This window comes from Watersipora subatra, chromosome 1, assembly GCF_963576615.1.
Source record: "Watersipora subatra chromosome 1, tzWatSuba1.1, whole genome shotgun sequence".
NCBI classification, from domain to species: Eukaryota; Metazoa; Bryozoa; class Gymnolaemata; order Cheilostomatida; family Watersiporidae; genus Watersipora; species Watersipora subatra.
In genome coordinates, this window is record NC_088708.1 from 21,572,050 (window position 1) to 21,592,783 (window position 20,734).

General features: G+C 35.1%; 1 protein-coding gene across 2 annotated transcripts in view; it reads left to right on the top strand.

Moving 5' to 3' along the window:
- Positions 1 to 262: 262 nt before the first annotated feature.
- Positions 263 to 20,734, top strand: part of LOC137407316 (zinc finger protein 484-like) — a 30,215-nt gene continuing 9,743 nt past the window's right edge. Inside the window, exons 1-9 of one of the 2 annotated variants that reach the window (XM_068093938.1) lie at positions 263 to 436; positions 9,385 to 9,469; positions 11,645 to 11,889; positions 12,000 to 12,129; positions 16,748 to 17,045; positions 18,289 to 18,419; positions 18,975 to 19,106; positions 20,138 to 20,238; positions 20,526 to 20,629. In XM_068093938.1, coding sequence (XP_067950039.1) covers positions 9,440 to 9,469; positions 11,645 to 11,889; positions 12,000 to 12,129; positions 16,748 to 17,045; positions 18,289 to 18,419; positions 18,975 to 19,106; positions 20,138 to 20,238; positions 20,526 to 20,629 — 1,171 coding nt within the window. In that variant the 5' untranslated portion in view covers positions 263 to 436; positions 9,385 to 9,439. The remainder of the gene's footprint in view (positions 437 to 9,384; positions 9,470 to 11,644; positions 11,890 to 11,999; positions 12,130 to 16,747; positions 17,046 to 18,288; positions 18,420 to 18,974; positions 19,107 to 20,137; positions 20,239 to 20,525; positions 20,630 to 20,734) is intronic. The other variant, XM_068093945.1, reaches the window with a different exon arrangement.

The following is a 20,734-nucleotide window of genomic DNA, read 5'->3' on the forward strand; positions in this document are numbered from 1 at the left end:
ACCTATATACAGAAGGAATGTTCTAGACTTCCTTGTTACCCATCAATAAATACCTAGTTACGATGGATGATCGCAATTGTCTACATGTTTTAATATATAGCGTTGGAGTTGTCTGCTTACAAATAAAATCATCGCCATTTTTGGTTATGACCGTGAAGTTGCCAAGACGTTTCCACTCGAATCACATACGTTCGCAATATTCGACATCAATAAATGGTTTGTGAATTTTTTGTTCAGTCTAATTTTCATGAATGCGCAATAATAAATGGTTCGTTATTGCATGCTTTAGCGCGAAGGAAAAAAGGATTTACTTTAACATGACGCTTAATGTGAATCTAACAATTATCCGTGCTCTGAACGTGGCTGAGGAATAACTTCACAATAAGTATTGCCTTTCGAAGCGTTAGATGAAATGAGGTTTCAGCCTGTTCCCAATGTGAGGATACATGTACCGTATATACTTTTTAAACTACAGTTCGCTTATGTGCATGGAAAGCTGATTTTGTTACTGTTTCTTTTTATATTGCAAGCTCTTTTTGTAATGATCATGTACTGCGTCTTTTTATACTAGTCAGACAAGAGTCACCATCTTTTCTTTTTTCTCTAAATAAACCGTCTCGTATGTTTATGCTTTTGGCGCATGCGATAATTAGCTACGTAAACATTTGGCAGCCTAATGTTTGCACAATTACTCCAACTTTGTCGTTAGCAATGTTTAAGACGGCTGGGGGCTTAATTATCATTCTAGAATATAATCATAAACCAGTTAAACAAAAACTTCATTAGGCCTAATGTAATTGTTGAAATTATGCAATTGAGTTATTAATCCAAACTATGCTATCATGAGAGAGTGTTGCTCAATACACACTCAATTTTTGCATACTCTATTTTACTACGAGTACACTTTCAAGACCATCAGCAATCGACGAAGGTAATGACGCCCATTTCAAACATATGCAAAGTTGAGCTCGTCACACCTCAAAACAAAAATATAAAAGATTCTCAACATGTTTTGCTCACTTTTATTGTAATATTGGAAGTGAATTTTATTGATGAATTAGAATAATGTGCACTATTGCCGACGTGAACTGATAACTTTAGTGAACAAAGTGCAAACGTGCCAGATAAAAAGAGCTCGTTATAACAACAATGAATGCTCAAAAGTGCCTATTGATCTAGAGGGCCACGTAGTAAATCTCTACAAATGTTTTCGTATTTCATCTAGAATTGAAATTGTGTTCCTGTATATACTTTTTGGCCACAGAAACGGAGTTAAAAGAGATTTTGGTTGGCACGCTAAGGTAGGTTGTCCGATCCCAAACCCTCTGTTCGCAGGGATCGCAACTTCAAACTTGCCGCTGCTTTTTAAAGGAAAATTTCCTCTTCTGGGTCCTGACAAGTGGAAATGGCCAAGAGGATACAACTGTCTTGCTGGTGCACTGTGATACTGGTGTAATTTGGAATTTGCAGCCTAGTTGCATATTGAAGATAATGCTTTCTGGTGCACTGTGTTGCTGGTGCAATCTGGAAGATCGCCAACCTAGTAACTTATTGACGATGATGCTCGCTGGTTCAATGTGATGCTGGTGCAATCTGAGTGATTGCCAGCCTAGTTGCTTATTAAAAACGATTTTTCCTGGTACACTGTTTTGCTGGTGCAATTTAGGAGATCTCTAACCTAGTCACTTTTTGATGATGATGATGATGATGATGCTTGCTGGTGCACTTTGAATGCTTGTAAAAAGATCCAGACAAAGTTGTAGTATGTCTTGTATTGTGCACAAGAGTGAATATAACTATACATGCAGAGATGTTTATATCCTAGAGGGCGGGCCTTAGCAAGTTCAAGAGATTACAGGGTATAGCTAGTTATATAATGGTTACAATGATCTGTAGTGAGCAGCAAACAGACCCTACCCTCAACAAATGACTATAATTATAATGGTTACCCTAGGACACTTATATTTCGCTAGTATTTAGTTTCGTGAGTAGCATACAGAGTAAAATTTCGCTGCAACTTAATTTCGTGGATTTGATGAGTGCGAAAAGATAGTGATGTGAAAATAAATGCAGTAGAACAAACATAATTAGATTCCTCAGGTCCAGTTCACTAGTAAAAAAAAATTTCAATTTGGGACTAGTTTGTATTTGTGAACTGCGGGTAGAAATGTGTGGGCGAGATCAACAATGCAACTTAATCGCTTGCTGCTATTTGTTTCTTGGACTATCAATGACGTCTAGATCCTTGCCGCCGTGACTGATGTGGTACCAATATTAGATCTCAAGTATTTATAGCACGTGGTGGCCATGGCTCAAGGTTGTTATTGTTTTTGGTTGGTAATAAAATTCATCACTACAATAATTATTATTCAATTTTATGACTTTCCCTACCAGACTTTCATCCTCATCAGTTACAAATTCAGTGACTAAACTAATATCATCATCTTCCTCATTTGTCTTGGCTTTTCCACAGGCCTGTATTCCCTGGGGCGGCTGGCCAGCTGAGCTGCCCAACTTTTTAGGAATTTTTGGCGGCTAAGTATAGTCAAACTCGGAAAACTCGCCCTCGGATAAAATGTATGGTAAAATTTTATCATGAACACTTGGTTAACTTGAACGGATTTGTTTGGTCCGTTCCCACGCAATGATAAACTGCTTTAGATAACTCGACCTCAACATCATTAACTCGAACAGTTATTTGCCCAACAGCTACGGGAACAGTTTTTATCGCTGTAGAATATCACTTTATTCCAAGCCATAGAGATAAGCGTTCACTTTTAATAGTTCTTGGGCGTCATTATTATCATGATCGGCAAAATATTTTTGTTAACGACTTTTATAAAGGTTTGCAAAAGGTCAAGTTTTACCAAACATCCGTTTGGTAATGGCCCAACGAAAGCGTAAAAACCTTCGGATGAACTTAAAATAAAATCGGCAAAATTGATCTTTGTTGAAACGCTCAAAAAAAGATGTCTTTTTTCTGAGCGTTTCAACTGCGGTCAAGTTTAGCCAATTTTAATCTGAAAACGTTCTGGCAGTCACATCACCTAAAACAAACAAATCTCAAATAATAGAAAAAATGTTTATACTTTCCGATAAAATCTTTTAAAACTTTACGTGAGATGCCCGGTTGAGGCCCTACATGAAAGAAACCTGTTGAGGGGGATGATACCGCCCCTCCAAACCCCCAGATGCTCATAACTAGTCGCCTAACATTAGCCGCCCCAATTTGCAACCAGGGAATACAGGCCTGCTTTTCCAAAAGAACTTGTTATCTCAATTTGCTTTGCCACGCTGCTCAGTCGGCATATTAGCTATAATGAGTTTAGCAGAAATTGCTCAATGAGCTTAACCACACACAGAGGTTACCTGCATTTCTAATATGACGATTTTATTGTGGATATCAATGAACAAAGCTATTTAATTTCGCGTTTTCGCTCGTTCGTTATTATAGTTTAGTTTCGCTCAGGAAATTTTCGCGAGAGGATGACTCCGTGAAAATGTGAAAGTTAGATGACGCGAATACATGAGTGTCCTAGGGTAATCCTATTATACACATACATGTACAGTGCGCCCTCGCCATACGATTTTACTTCGTTCCAGTGTTGGTATCGTATAGCGAAAATGTCGAGAAAATGTATAGAAACCAATAGTACACGTAATTATATAATGCAAACATCCCCTGGTAAAAACTTATTATAATTTAATATAAGTACTGTACATATTAAAAATTAGTAACTAAATAGTATGTTAATTTTAGTAACTATAGTTACCTACAGTAACTTCATTGTATTTAATGTATTTAGTGTTTATGAGCTGCAATAAAATGTAACATTACAATGTGTATGTGCAGAAGCAGCAGTACGTACCATAGGGAGTTAGTGTTTTTTGAGACAAGCGTATAGCATAAACTTTGAATTTAACTGAAATAAATTTAGCTTACTAAACACATACTTGAAGCTAAGTTCTAGTATGTATTTTCAACTATTTTACTGAACTTCAACTTTTTCATCGCTAAAATTTTATCACTTATCGATTTCCGGCTTCGTTTTTACTATAACTTTTAGCTGACCTTATTAAAACCTTTTCAACCTAATTCAACAAGAAAGCTCGAGCAATCAGACCCATATTTCCTGGGGCGGCTGAGCCACCCCAACCTTTTAGTGATTTTCGGCGGCCAAGTACTAAGAATTGCAGTCTAAACTCATTCACTTGGAATTTCTAACAACTAATTTACTTGCAACTAACATTCTTTATGGTGATCATGATCTTTATTTAGCGTTTGTGGTGGTCTTGCCAAATGAGGGATCTTGTGAGACTTTGTCAAGACTTGGAAACTGAACTTTATTGCTTATAGGGGGGTGTGAAGAAGACTCCAAACTTGCATTTTACTTATCATATAAAACTTAATATAGAATCAAAACATCGATGAGGAGCACTATGGGGCAGGCTCGTCTAAATAATCTTCTAATATTACACATACATGTAGGCTGTATAAAGATGTTGAAATAGATACAGAATCTGTTGTGAAAGATTTCTGCCATGAACACATTAGCAGAACAAGAGCTATTGCAGTAAAGAAGTAATAGCTCTTGTTCTGTCAATGTCCCTTACAGAAATCTGTAGTGTCATGAGTTTTATATCGTTCGTTGAATAAAAAAAAAGTTTTGCCTACCATGAATCATAAAAAATATATTTATGTAAATTTTGATGCTTCCAATTGATTGCATTTATGCATACTTTGAGGGTTGTTGATGCTTAAAAGGTCCAGAGCTTCCGGGCGCTGCCCCGAACCCCAAGGTGTTCATAACTAGTTGCTTAACATTTGCCGCCCCAACTTGCAACTAGAGAATACAGGCCTGCGAGCAATGATGTTCTCAAAAGCGGCCTTCCGCATATTTGACTAGTTAATGGCCATCAAAAAGAAAAAGAAACTTTTATTACTGTGCCTTTGGAGTGACGTAACTTGAGCTGGTACATGTATTGGGTAGAGCAGAGAGGAGAAAAAAAAACGTGTCCATGCTAATTACGTTATTGTGCATTTTAAAATAAATTTAATACGTAATGAAGTGGAGTTTTGTTAGCAGGCTAAGAGAAGTTGTTTAATCCCTGACCCTCTATTCGAAGGGATCGCAACTCCAACTTTGCTGCTAGTTTCAAAGGAAAAGTATTACCACTTTTCACACGAAGAATGCTGAACTGAGAGAAATCGATCATCATATCCCTTTCAGGCGTTGTGAAGTTTTCGGCGAACAGCATATCGGCATCTTAGTTATTCCGACGTAATAAGCACAACGGACTGCCAAATTTGCATTTCGAGAATAATTTTTGTTGACTTCCTCTGACAAAATAGGATTTGTATGGCGAGGACGAAAAACCATTGTGTTTGTAAAGCAAAAATCATATAACATGGACATCACAACCCGAGGGTGCACTGTATAATGATTACGCACACAAAAAAAAATAATTAAGAATATTTATAGTTTATTTATACCAGTCCGCATCACAGTATAAAGCAGAATTTAGAATTTTGTTATCTATTCTCTCTAAGATTATTGTAAATTGGCATCAAACTTATTTTGCTAGTTCTTATTCACGATTGTTGTATTTTTTTATTTAAGCATACAGTCTTACCTCGGTATAAGAGCTAATGCGTTCTGGGGACTGAGCTCGTATATGTCAATTTACTCGTGTCTCAATAAAATGTAACATTACTATATACACTAAGTACTGTAAGTTTTTACCTTCGAAACAAACGTAGCGGCTGACTGCGGTCTGAGAGAGACTTGACAGCAAGGGTTTCGGTACACCAAACCTTTTTGACTCTACATGACCGAAACCTTGAATTTAACTTAAATAAATTTAGTTTACACACCTAAAGCTAAGTTGTAATTTGTTTACGAAACTTGCTTTAATTTTGTTATCTTAATTTTTTATTATCTGTTTTTGGTTTGACGCTATTGCCTCGCGTTTGCTATTACTTTTGGCCAACCTTTTAGAAAACCTTTTTCAAACTGAATCAAGGCTAAAGACTGAGCGATGCTGTTGCCGAAAGCGGTCACTCACACACTTGACTATATAGTGGTCATCGAGAACCAGCTCGTATCCCAGATATTACTCGCATCTCAAAGAAGAAACTTGCTCGAAATGCTGCTTGTATTTTGATTTTCTCATGCTGGGGCACTCGTATGTCACGGTATGACTGTATCTATCACGCAGAAGGCTGCATATCACCTTTTGTCAGAGGCATGTCTAGATTTATTCTCACAATTGATCTTTGTGGTCTGACTTTGAGATGCTCACTAAAAGACGCGAATGCTTTCGTAAATAAATTTTCAATTTTCTAATGTGCTCATAAGCAATAGTGATGTTAAATTTAATATCTCTCAGTGCAACTCTGTTACTATTAATTAGCAACTCAGCATGCACATATTCTTGAATAATAATTTTAACTACCCTAGGACACTTATATTTCGCTAGTATTTAGTTTCGTGAGTAGCTCACAGAGTAAAATTTCGAAGCAACTTAATTTCGCAGCTCTGATGAGTGCGAAAATATAGTGATGTGAAAATAAATGCAGTGGAACAAACATAATTAGATTCTTCAGGTTCAGTTCACCGATAAAAAAAAATTTCAATTTGCGACTAGTTTGTAATTGTGAATCGCAGGTAGAATGGTGTGGGCAAGGTCGATAATGCAATTTGATCGCTTGCTGCCATTTGTTTCTTGGACTATCAACAGGCCCATTTTCACTGGGGCAGCTGGCCGGCTGAGCCGCCCCAACTTTTTGGGAATTTTTTACGGTAAGTACAGTCCAACTCGGATAACTCGCCCTCAGATAAAATGTAACATTTCATCTCAAACACAAGGTCAACTCAAACGGATTTGTTTGGTCAGTTCCAACGCAATGATAAATTCCTTCAAATAACTCGACCTCAACATCATTTATTCGAAAAGTTATTTGCCCAACGGCCATGGACGCGGTTTTTATCGCTGTAGAATATCACTTCATTCCAAGCCATAGAGACAAACATCAACTTCTAGTAGTTCTTAGGCATCATTATTATCATTATCAGAGGCAAAATATTTTTGTTAACGACTTTTATAAAGGTTTGCAAAAGATTAAGTTTTATCAAACACCCGCTTGGCCATGTCCCATCGAAAGCGTAAAAGCCTCCGAATGAACTTAAAATAAAATCCGCAAAATTGATCTTTGTTAAAACGCTCAAAAGAAAAAGATGTCTTTTTTTCTGAGCGTTTTAACTGCGGTCATGTTTTTCCTATTTTAATTTAAAAATGTCTCGTCAGTCACATCACATAAAACAAAACAAATCTCAAAAAATTATAAGTTATTGAAGAGGTGTCAGTGGTGAATCCAAACCTTTCCAGAGCCATGCTGCTTGTGTAGTACTGCGAGTGTCAGTGCATGTGTCTTATTTTCTTTCAACACACGGTGTTCACTGCATTGATTGATGTCCCCAGAAAACGATAACGCTACTAATGCGTGTGCATTGACATCAAATTCCTATCATTATAAATCATTCTTAATGGAAAAATAATCATAATTAATTGCAAAATAATAACGTAATAAATTTTGACAGTCAAATTATTTTGTTGGTTTATATTTTAACGATGCTATAGTGGTCGTTAAAAACGTTAAAATAAATGTCGTTATAAAATTCCATAGTATCAGTGAGCAAAGCTATTTAGTTTCGCTTTTTCGCTCGTTTGTTATGATAGTTTAGTTTCGCACATGAAACTTTCGCGAGAGGATGACACCGCGAAAACGCAAAGTTAGATGCCGCGAATACATAAGTGTCTTAGGGTAGAGTATTTCCAACACCAATGACATAATAGACACTAATTAAGAGTTCCTATTCTTTGGTTGATAAAATAAAACTACTGTATGCCTGTTCGAGTTAGTTTTAAATCTTCCATAATTGTCAGAGGTTTGCCACCTCACTAACCATTACTGCCCTGCACTTTACTAATCTACAACTAATTTATTATATGTTACTAATTCTTACTGGTCATTCTACATAGACTAATCTAGTCATACACAATTCTAATTATTAGAGTTCTTCCAATGTGACCTTTATTAGAAGAACAGAGCCAAACCCAAAGAACAGAGCCTTCACCACCAATTCGGAAGCATGCATAAATCAATTACACCAGTCTGTTTCTGGTTTAGGCAGCTTTATCACTATACTGCACCCTGTGTTGATGCTCTGTCACTGTTTTTTCTCCTTTCAGTATCCAGTGATACTTGCTAGTTGGACAATGCTGTAATAACAATGATATAAAAAATAAGAAAGTGCAAGCCATTGTTTTTTTGGATAGCTTGTATTTTAGACTAAGTTTTTATTACTCTTGTATTACCTTTATATTACCTTCATGATATCCTTATATTACCTTCATGATATCCTTATATTACCTTCATGATATCCTTATATTACCTTCATGATATCCTTATATTACCTTCATGATATCCTTATATTACCTTCATGATATCCTTATATTACCCTTATATTGTTTTTATTTTGCCCTCGCAGTACTTTACTATTACCTTTATGTAGTCATACCTTGACATACAAGGTTAATTCAGTCCAACATTTGCTTCCTATGTTGCTTTGTATGTTGAAGTAAATGTTCTTAAAATGATAAACACTTCAGTTAATTATATATAATGTAGCATAAAATTTAATACATATAACTGAATTAAAGTTTAAAAGGAAAAACCTAGAGTACATGTAAAAACTCATTTAACAAAGTTATCATCAATAAAAAAGGTATTTAATGTTATTTTAGAAGCACCTGAGCCAAAGTGCAAGCTAAAAAATGCATAGGTTTAGAGGTAAAGCAATAAAAAATTGGCAATGTAACTCACTATAACTTACACTAAATGAAGTTTAAAATATTTTACTAATGTAAGGATGAAGCTTGTTCAAAATTGCTTAATTTTTATCATTATCACCGCATTTCTTATTTTTAGGGCTCCTCTTTTATTAGTTTTCAACGCTTATTTTCTTCAACTATAAACGTTTACCTGCAGCCCAAAAATAACTTGTGTTAAGTATTACTGTTTCATTTCTATTTTACTGCATGTATAGTAAACTGTTTGGCAAAAAATACTGTCTATTCTATAGATGCTTTTTGCTTGTCACGTGTTATAGTAGCTGTTTGTTGTACTTTCATAGAATCGGTATGTAATAATTGCCATTCTTTGGGTCACAGGGTTAAAGCTGATATAATTCTCAACATTTAATAATTGTTATGAACAGGCTTAGGCTTGTCAGTTTGTAGAGAATGGAAACTTTTAGCAAAAACAATATTTGAGCCAGTAAATAAAACACGGCCATAAACATTGAATTTTAATCTTTTTAGGTCAGTTATAAGATTGGCATCCATATTATTATATGGTTGTCACTGAGCAGACAGAATGTTATACTTCAGAGCAATATATGATATGGTAAGGAAGCTAGCTATGATATAGAGTTTAAATGATGATGGAGTTTAAAACTGCATTCGTTAACAATTTTATTAAACTGAGCTACCTACCATGAACTGCTTACAATGAACAAAATCTGCAGTCTTTAAAATGCTTGTAATCTGTTTCAACTATGGAATGTGCCATAGCTAGGGCAAACCAAATATCTGCCTAAAAACTTGTTGATTTCCACCTAAAACTGACTTTTTGACCTAAAAATAGCTAATTCTGACACAAAACACCACTAACGGGTAGATTTGTATGGGCTATGTGTATCAAAAATCATTGCATAAATGCATTATATTTCACACAAATACAGTGGACCTTCGCCATATGATTTTAATTTGTTTCAGTGTTAGCATCGTAAGGCGAAAATGTCGTATAGATGGGTAATAAAACTCATAGTAATTATCTAATGCAAATATCCCCTGGTAAAAATCTTCAAAATTTTATGTACATGCTATGCTGCACATTCAAATTTAGTGACAAAATTATATATTAATCCTAGTAATTATAGTTGCCTGCTGTAACTTTAATATGTTTAGTGGTTATGATCTGCAATAAAATGTAACGTTACAATGTACGTACATTGTTACGGTACGTATATATCTTGTACATGTATGCACAAGGCAGTACGTACTGTAGGAGGTTCTTACCTTTGAGATAACATAAACGTTGAATTTAGTTTACTAAACACATACTTAAAGCTAAGTTTTAATATGTATATTACTAAACTTCAACTTTGTTATTGGCTAAAATTTTATCACTTATCTGATTCCAGCTTTGTTTTCGCTCCAATGAATAACGCTGAACTGAGAGAGAGCGAGCATCGTATCACTTTCAGGCGTTGTGAGAGGGATTTTGGCCAATAGCATATCGGCATCTTTGTTATTTCAACATATTCTGCACACCGACTGCCAAATTTTAATTTTGAGAGAACTCTTAGTTGATATCGTATGGTGAAAACATTGTCGCATGGCGGGGACAAAAAAACATGGTGTTCCACATTGGAAGACGAAAAATTCGTATAACAGGGACATCGTAACTCAAGAGCGCACTGTATACTTATCAACATTCTAATCACGTTTCTTCTATTTTTAGCGATCAACTAGGTGAATGTCCGACGTTGCACTGGTAATAAAAAAGTTTTTGCATAGACAATTTATTTTTCATCAACAAATACAGCATTTACCATTCTATTTTTTGAATGAAGATATCTGCTTATTTCTGTGTGTGTCCAGCCAATACATAATTCAAATATTCAAAAGCTCGACGCATAGCTAAAACAAATTGTTGAAAAACATCTCTTACTTCTTATGCTACACATTCGCTTGAGATTTAAAATATTTTATAAAAAAAAGCAGGTAATGCAGTTGCCATTGGCTAAGTTTCTTCACCCAATGAATTTGAGTAACTTAAGCTAATATTTACTATAATAAGAGCTGTGTTTGTCTGAAGCCAGCTAAGAGCGTTAGGAAAAAAGATTGCACCTCACAGAAATCAAACCCATAATTCGGGTGCAGAGATGAGAAGGGGCACACTACCACCAAATCATACAGCCACCTTGCCATACTATGAAATAATTGTACATATAATCATTACATATCATGATCTCTCACGGCGCACTGGACTGCAAGCATGCATATTTTAACCAGTCGCTATTAACTGGACACGCGAACGACGACAGACAAACATTTAATTTTATGTATATAGATGTAGAATTACTAGGTAAAAAATGAATGAATAAAAACATTCATAAACACCAAAGCAAAACAAACTACGAACAGTGTAATTGGAAATCACTTTGCAATGAACGAAGAATAAAAAAGTAAAATTATAGATTACCTCAATTTTCCTAATTTGAAAATTAAATGTCAAAAAACAGAATTTGGACTTTTGTCCTTAAAAGCTTAATTTTACCTTGTTTTGCTTGGAAAGCTCATTTTGGGCGTTATTGATTTGAAAAAGTTGTTTCTTACAATAAAACTTTAAAAAGTTGTCCAGTGTATGTTTTAAGCATTGGTACCAGAAAAGTTGTTTGACTTTTTAGCATTTGGTTGCCCTAGTGATATATATTGAATGAAAGGGACGCTGTTCACTTATTGCCACCTGACATGGTTTTTCAGCCAAAATTAATATAGGTATATTATTTTGCAGGCAGCTATAGTAAAAATGGTAGCAGATAAGGTTTCTCCAATGGATCGAATGCAGATATTGACCATGCTGAAGGGCATGTTAGAGTATTTAGAGTCTGTTGACATGCTGCATGCAAGTCGAGTGACTTACGAAGAGCCATTGGTTGTCATCAGAAACTTGGCTGTTTCTATTGAGAAGACTGACTTGAGCCACTTTGACGATAGCATATTGATGAGCAAGAGTTGCAGTAAGAATTTGTCTAAAAGGTATCTTTGATACAGCTTTGATCAGTGTTTCAACTAATTTGGATGTTTGCTCAAAAAGTTATGGAAAGATATTTGAAAGATTTTAGTGGATAATTTATCATGGGCTGTAGAAAGATAGAGTTATCCAAGCAATATGTTAACACCTCCGAACCTGCTGCGTTTGACTTGAGTGAAGAAGAGAACTTTCAAGATGAATGTGAAACGGTTGAAGAGGCTGAGGATGTGACAATAACCGAAGAGGTCAGTGTTGAACTGATCTAATCTATTGACTTTCAATAAAGATGGTATGTCTTTCACCTATACCATCTTTTCTTTAAACACATATTGTTGGTAAGTAAGCGCATTGAAACAGAAAAAAATTTACATTCAGATAACTCAACATCCATTTTTATCCAATATTTTAAGTTGCTATCAAAAAGATTATCATGCGACGTGCTATAACAATTATATGCTATGTAGTCATGGTTAATTGTTTCCCGAGGCATTTCTTTCTACGTGTATTTAAAATCATCCTTTTTTCAACATAGCAGCAACTGCCCATCGTCATTAGTAAATGTTTACATTGTATTTAGAAGAAGTAAGCATGTTGCATGGCAAAAGCTGCTGATGGGTTGATATGATCTTTAATAATTATTCAACTTACAAACAAACTTCAGCATACAAAATTAATCTATATCATTGTTTGCTTCAAGTGTTAAAACCAACCATTTTTAAAAAAACGTTTCCTATAAGAACGCATTGTATTTCATTGGAAGCATTTCATAACCCAAAAACTATGGATTACTATTTCAAGTAGTTGCGTATGGCATTAGAACAAATTATGTAAAACGGTAAAAAACGACTAAAAATGAAACCCAAATTTCTACATAAAATTGAATTAATAAAGTACAAATTTTATCATTACACTAGCCGAATGCCTGGCATTGCACAGGTATTAGAAAACAGGTTATAAACAGTGGCAGGTAATGTAGTTGCCTGCCATGTGCCATTAACCTGGCACATTGCCAAAAACTAATTTGAGTAGGTTACCCTACTATCAGTATTGCTAGACAATGCAATAATAAGCGTATTGCTTAGTATGAGTTGTGAGAGCAGGCTTTAGTTGCATTGCGTAACGCAGAATGCTATGTCTATTTTAACTAACATAATGGCTCATATCACTTTAGAATTCAATGCATCCTGCGTAACTAAATTGGTAAGATATTTGCTTGGCGAACGGGAGGTTTTGAGGTCAAATCCAGCTTGAAGCAAATATTTCATTCCAGTATGTAATAGCTATACCTGGACACACCAGAGTACTGAATCACATAAGACACACAAACGCTGAGATTTCTATATATAGATTACCATGGAGACACATGAATAGAAGCTTAGGTCCAGCAATGCTATGGTTTATTGGTAGAGTGATAGATAGATATACGCAGTGAAATTCACTCTACTTAAACTACACTGAACTCACACTAGCTATAGTGTAAATTAACCCAGGTTATACATATTCCTTTTACATTTATGTTTCACTTACATTGTATATGAGCCTTTGTCTTTGTACTTACAAAATTGGAAGATTTTGAAAGATTTAGAACCTCATATATTGGAAATTTATGTCAACATACATGTACAGTCATGTTCATAAATATTAACACCCCTTTCATTTTAGAGTGTTTGCTAACTTTAGACCAAAATTCTGGAGATTATTGATGACATACCAGATGCAAACCTTATATCACATTAAAGCTTGAAGTCTCCTTTATCTGATAAACCCAAAATTAAATTTTCCAACACAGGTTGGCCTTGATTTTGGAAGATTAAAGGCAGGAATGGCTAAAGTCATGATACTATCAAAAATTTAAATTTTGGATTCCACATTATTGTGGGCATGCAAACAGCTCTAAAATTTGAAAAGTGAACAAACTCTTTGATATGGGTGGGTGGTCCTGAAATAATTGTCTCTGAAGTAATTTTAAATGGAATTGTGGGTAAAATATCAGAGGTAAAATATTGTTGTTTATTGTTCAAAATTAACTCAGTCTTGAGAATGAGAGGAGTTCTTCCAATGTGTATGGAATTAATCTGTTTGGAAGGAATGGAGTCTCAGCTTCACTTTGATATATAAATTGTTGAATACACCATAATTATAAGACTTACTCAGGCTTAATTATAATACTCTCATCTAGAACTACTCGTAATTCCAGGGGTGTTTGTATTTATGAACATGACTGTATATGTTTGCTCAAACTTTATAAGAATTGTATGTAGAAGTGATCGTAATTCAAGCTGTGGTTGTATGCTCTGAATATGGGAAGTATGACTTGAGTATTTGTAGGTTTAAATAAAGTAAATAAATAGGAATAAAGTAAGCTAGCTTTTGGTTAGATGTCAGAATTCATCCTAACATAATAGTCCCTTACTCTATAGATAGTGTGAACAGATAGATGTCATCCTTCACTTGAAGTAATAATCATAATGAAAATTAAAGTTATGAGCGGAATACTTTTAATATGAAAGTAAGTTATGTTAGGATAGGTTTATATAGGTCCACTAGCTCAATGCCTGGCATTGCATGTGTAATAAAAAATGTTTTTGCACAGAAGATTTATTTTTAATCGACATATAGAACATTTACCATTTTAACTTTTAAATGAAGGTGTCTGTTTATTTCTGTGTGTGCTATAAGTTTAATTAAGTTTATGCTATATACATATATTGATAGCATTTTGGGTATGTCTGGGCACATATTTGCCTTTTAGTAGTTCAAGTGTGTTAGCTGAAGCGTGAAGCATGCATATTTTAACCAATCGCCATTAAGGCATTGTTAAAAATCCCAGATAGCTCGCCTGTCTGCAGAACTGGGGTTTCGAGTTCAATTTCAGTGCGAAGCGGTTTTTTGCTCCTAAAACTTTGCCGCTATAACTGGACATACAGACAAACAAACACTTAAATGTATATACATGTACACTGTATATATATATTGGCGGAATGCCCGGCATTGCACGGGTGTTAAAAATCAGCTTATAAACAGTGATTAGCTGCATTACTCGTCCACCGGAACAGATTCATGTACAGCAAGAGGTTTATTGAGAGTCGTCTTTCATACTGTAAAACAACTCCAAATATGCAGTCTACTGAAATTGTTGCACTGATTAGACTATGCATACCCATATGCAGTCATACATGTCAGTAATGTTGGAGAGAACAATGAAAATCTGCCATTTGTTTTACAGCTAGTCTACAATGCGTCAGTCTTAAACCACTCATATTGAAGTTGTCCTGTTTTTGTACAGAGAACTGATAATAAAATTGACATTGCTAGGCAAACTGAAGCTCTTCAAACTGGCAGTATTAAAAAATTTGGCATCTTTTAAGAAATGCCACAAAATATTTTGCTATTGCACTGCTGAGTAATTGCCAGCATGTATTGAATGGAGACTTCTACATGCTTAAAACATTAATCATGGCTCACCAGTTCTTCGTCTATAGCCCGTATTTTGACATAGTATATACAAACAGTGCACCAGTAATGTGGTTGTGTTGATAGCATTTGTTATCAGTAAAATTTACATGTATGACAGACAGTATGATGTCAAGGCAGATACAGCATTAGCACCTTACAATAATAAATCATAATGCCAACATGATAGCCTTTTTATGAGATACAATAAGGAAAACGAGTGCATGAAAAAAAATGTATATACTGAAAAATATGTTAGAAAATGCTGCATGTGGATATGTAGGTATTTTCAATTGGGAGCGTTTCTAAAAGTGAATGAGATGGTGTGCTTTTTGCAATATACTCTGTTCTCTTTCTTCTCACCGTCACCTATCGCAACGCTCGGAGTACCCGTGCAAGATAGTAGTAAGTTACAGTACTCGTGGCTGAAAAAAATTAGTAACTCAGCTGCGGAAGGAGATGAACATGAACACTATCATGAACAGTGGCAAATCAAATGTTTTAAAGTAGTGGAGGTTTGGTAATTCATAGACAATACAACATTGAATAAGAAGTACTTACCTTTTTGAAGTAGAAATTTAGTAGGTAATTTTCGACGCGAAAACAATTGTCTAGGTGGCCAGAAGAAACAAACGTTTACGTGACCTTCCCTGTACGCGTTGGCAATAAATGTTGATTACATGTAATTTACTACTCATTAATTTATTTAATGAGTAGTAAATTTTATTAATTTACTAATTATTGTAGTAAATTTGTAGTACTATTATTAGTAATAAATTTTATTAATTTGTTATTAATACTAATTTAGTTTTACTACTCGTATTAATTCTGTTCGCTTTGTACAACCGACTTGAAAAAAGGAAAGACCGCTCTATAAGGTGCGCGCGCACACACACACACACAGATTTTCTGCCATTTATATAGTACATAACAATGCCACACCTATGAACTCATCTTATAAACAACGCTGCTTGCCATTAGCCTGGCACATTGCCAATGGCTAATTTAAGTAAGCTAGTTATCTACAGCTCTTACTAATACATAGAATGACGTTGCACCTTATCGGAGAGCGGTAGCATATTTTCACGCACATAGCGACATATATCACCCATTGAATTTAAATTGATAAGGCATATGCCTGGCAAACGGGAGGTTCCGAGATCAAATCTTCTGTGATACGGATTCTTCAGTCCAAGATTTTAATAGCTATAACTGGACATACCGAACTACACAAGTACACACACACAGACAAACTTTGACATCTATATAGATAAGTCTAAGGTGTAGACCAATGTAAATACGAGTTTTTCAGTGTACATAGACTTATTGTGTCTGTAATTATTTAATTAATTGGTGTGTAATCACTTGATAGATTGTTTCTATTTCATCAGTGGTATATTGCCAACACAGGTGACCAACTGGCAGCCAATTGATGTTGTGCAGTATGCCATTTCTTCCGTGTCCAACGACACAGTCTCTATTGGCACCTTGAAGCACTCACCCAATGGTGTAACATCGGAGGCCTACACATCATCTGAAAAAAAATATTTACCAGATAGTGAAGAGTACATCAACCCTGTGGCCAGGGTGCGCAGCAATGATGGTGTAACAAAATGGCCTAAATATGCAAGATGGGTGTGTCCTTACTGTCGGCTAATATCGACCAAGGTGCAAAACTTTAAACAACACCTCAAGCAGCATAAAGATGGTGAGTGTTGTAGGTCAGGTTTGCATTTGTGGTGACAATCAGACATCGGTAGAGAAATGTATCTATATAAACAGTCAGGTTTGGGTAGAAAGCTGTCTATATAGACAGTCAGACGATAGTAGACATATACAGAAGGCGCTCCTACAACGTAAAAATTCCGTTCTAGGAACGTTTACGTTATAGGGAGTTTATGTTATACGAACCGTAAAATACATTTAAATTGCCTAATCCTTTTCAAGACATTTCCAAACTCACCCCTTTGGCCTTACAAAAATGAAAAATTAGACTTAACTTTTTAATTTGTAAGCTGTACCGTAAACTGCAGTGTTATTGGTTTGCATTGAAAGTTTTTCTCCTTTTTCTGATTAACTTCATTGGTTTCATAATCACCATGATTACGGTGGTTTTATAATGAGTTGATGGAGAGCGCACATCTTCCACGTTCATTTACTACGATTTGCTTATTTTTTTCTACACAGCAAAGTCTATTCTGCAAAGTAAAACTAATAACAAACGTTTTATACGTCTATGCAATAAAGCGAAACGAAAAATAATTTTACTATAAAATGAGTGGTACTGGCTGTTCGTTGTCTATCTGTATCTAGGAGTCAAGGTTAGGATAAAAGATAACATTCAACAATACTCCAATTCGTGACATTGCGATTGGTAGATCGACGCTGTAACACCTGCCCCAATTGATCGCCTCTGAGTATTTATGAATGATTGCCCAGCTACCCTATTTTCTGTTCTCTCCACACACTTGACGATTTATCATGACAAACTAAAATGTCATGGAAGTTGTATATATAATAAATATAACGCTATACTCACGTTGGTTTTTCTTTTGAAAGTGCGGCGAGATATGTTACCATTCAAATCGAATTTGAGAACTCACCCGATTTGGCACTATGTTATAGGAGATTTTTTATGTAGTACGAAAAAAACTTCACATAAATCATTTACCTTATCCGGAATATACGTTATAGGAGCATCTACTGTATATGCAATATATATACTGTATGTACTGTTAGAGCTGTATAAGGAAAAGTACATATAGAGACAGTCAGAGTTGGGGAAGTACAAAGTAAATGTGTTTATTCGAAAAGTTATATCTGAAAAAGGGGGTTCGAGTGAGGGATGGTACGTTTTTGATAACATGTGATAACGCATGATAACTATGTGTTTGATTATGCCTGAAAGTGTGAAATTACTGGTGATGAAAGATTTGCTGGATCAATTGCAGAGGGAGCTTGTTGTTGTCGCTTCTGCCGAAAGGAGATAATAAATGCTGAGCTTCTCAAGTTCCACTCGTGTGCTTTGAGAAACAAGTGTCACATTTGCAAAAAGGTTTTTCCTAAACCTAGCAAACTTCGGGTATGTCTAGCTCTCAGGCTTCCTTAATTCTTTCGCTAACCAATTATTTTTTTACCAAGGACATAATTAAATTGGTAAAACCTAATGTTTGACAATGGTGCATATACAGTAAGTTATTATAACTCTTGAATCACATGGGGCTATAAAAAAGGCACAATCGGCATATAGTTTTACATCAGCTGATGCCATATAACACTTTTTCGGCCCATTCTTCTACTACTGTGACTAACAATTTTAGCATGTTTTGGAGTCAGAAGATTTATTACTTGCTATACTATTATGATTGGTTAAAATAGAATAAGTACTGTCATTAGTAGTATTACTCAGTAGATAATCACCAGAAGTTCATTGATCTACCATTAGTGAACTCTCCAACCGCACTAATCGTTTATCAGTGTCAAGTTATTTTTATAAACTGGTTCAACTGTTATTACTTTTTTAAAATCTATTCTGAAACCCAACGATTTTTTTGCAATTGCCCTCTAATTGCGTGTTCAGCTGTGAAGATACTGCACATCACCATTGACACTACAGTTTGTTCTTTTCTGTTTCTAGGTTCACATGAATGTGCACTTCAAGTCTCTCATTGTGAATATCAGGTGCAAACTGTGCTCTAAAAAGAATGCAAGCTTTACATCAGTTGGAGAGGCAGCTCAGCATGTTTACGAGGAACACGAAAATAATATCGTAAGCTTACATGTACATTTTGTAAGCTAGCTAGTTTGTTTCAGTTGATCGTTGCTAAACTGCATTAAAACGTTATATTGCTAATTGGCTCATAATTATATTTGGTTGACATAAATGTGATTATAGTTAACACTAGGCATCAAGGTGGTTGCTTATTAGATGAATTGCTTATAAAAGTGTTCGTGTGATTTAAGTTTAGAAATGTGTTATGTTAACTGTTTTGTACTTAAGTTTTATATGACTTGATTTACCACAAAAACCTCACATTGTTTTTGTGGTATTATTTAGTTCCGGGTCGATATTTAACTGATCCTTGTGTATTATCAGCATTTTTTTATTTTTAAGAATGTTGACTTGACTTCAAGTTGGTTAACTAAAAACAAGAAATCTTTCACTTACATCATAGACAATGCGGAAGTTTATAGTTAAGAAGTATGAAGTTTGAATAACTATGCTGCCTTATCCCCAGTTGATTATGTACTAGTGTGAGTGCTGCCTGCTGACTCTTTACTAAAATTACATTGATGTGACTTTCTAAACCTAGCATACTGCTCACCAGTGTTTTTACATGCACTCCAACTGCCTACCCACTAGGCCAACTCAGTCTAGATTGGTCATTTGGTGGCCCAAATCAACTCACTCTGGATAGGTCATCTGGTGATCCAAATCAACTCATCATAGATAGGTCACCTGGGGACACAAATCATCTTGCTGTAAATATGTCATCTGGTGACTCAGCTTGCCCTAAATAGGTCATCAAGTATCAAGCAATAAGATAGTTCATCCCATTATTTCAATTAGTACTTTTTCTATCAAATAAGGATTGATTATCATAGTATCTCGTCCTTTTTTGTATATCTCTCTGTGAGCTCAGGCCTTTTGTGTAGATTGATTCATGGAATGAGTTGATGTGATGAGCGTGTAGCTCCAACCTGTGTAAACAGTGATGCGGGTATAAAGTCACTGCAAATCATTGATGGTCAGAGATGAGACAGGAACAGTTTTGTTGTATTGTTGTACTTATATTGTAGCTTTGTGATAGCTGTTTTTCTGAGATGGATCCGTATGAGGGCATCTGTCAGGATCCTGCAAGAATTTATTGTAGGAAGTGTTCCGACAAGGCTGGGGAAGGGTAAGAATGTTAAATATTTATTACTTTATTATGTATAGTACATGTATATCGCTACTATGGCAATGAATGCTTTGCTCTGTTACATGTATGCATTGTGCCACTCTTTTGTCTTTATTGCACACACACACACACACACACTACCTAATAATACATATCCAGTATTGGATCATACAAAACAATATCCATAATCAAGCATACACGAGTACGTCTGCAGTTATCGAACTACTGCATAGGAAAAATATTTTATTTGTACCTTTATTGTTACCTTTATTGTTTAATGATTTCAGTAAAATACCAGAGAAGCTACCCATCAATCCTAACACTGATATTGATATAACTTCAGAAAAGCTAAGGTTTTATCAGCCAAAACCAAAACAACTTGTAACAAAAGGTAAAGTATGGTTATGTATAATTCACTATTTACATCTCAATTTGATAGCAGTAAGGTACTCAGGTGTCTCAAAATTTATGCAGTCTGACTGCATCTTTTTTGGAG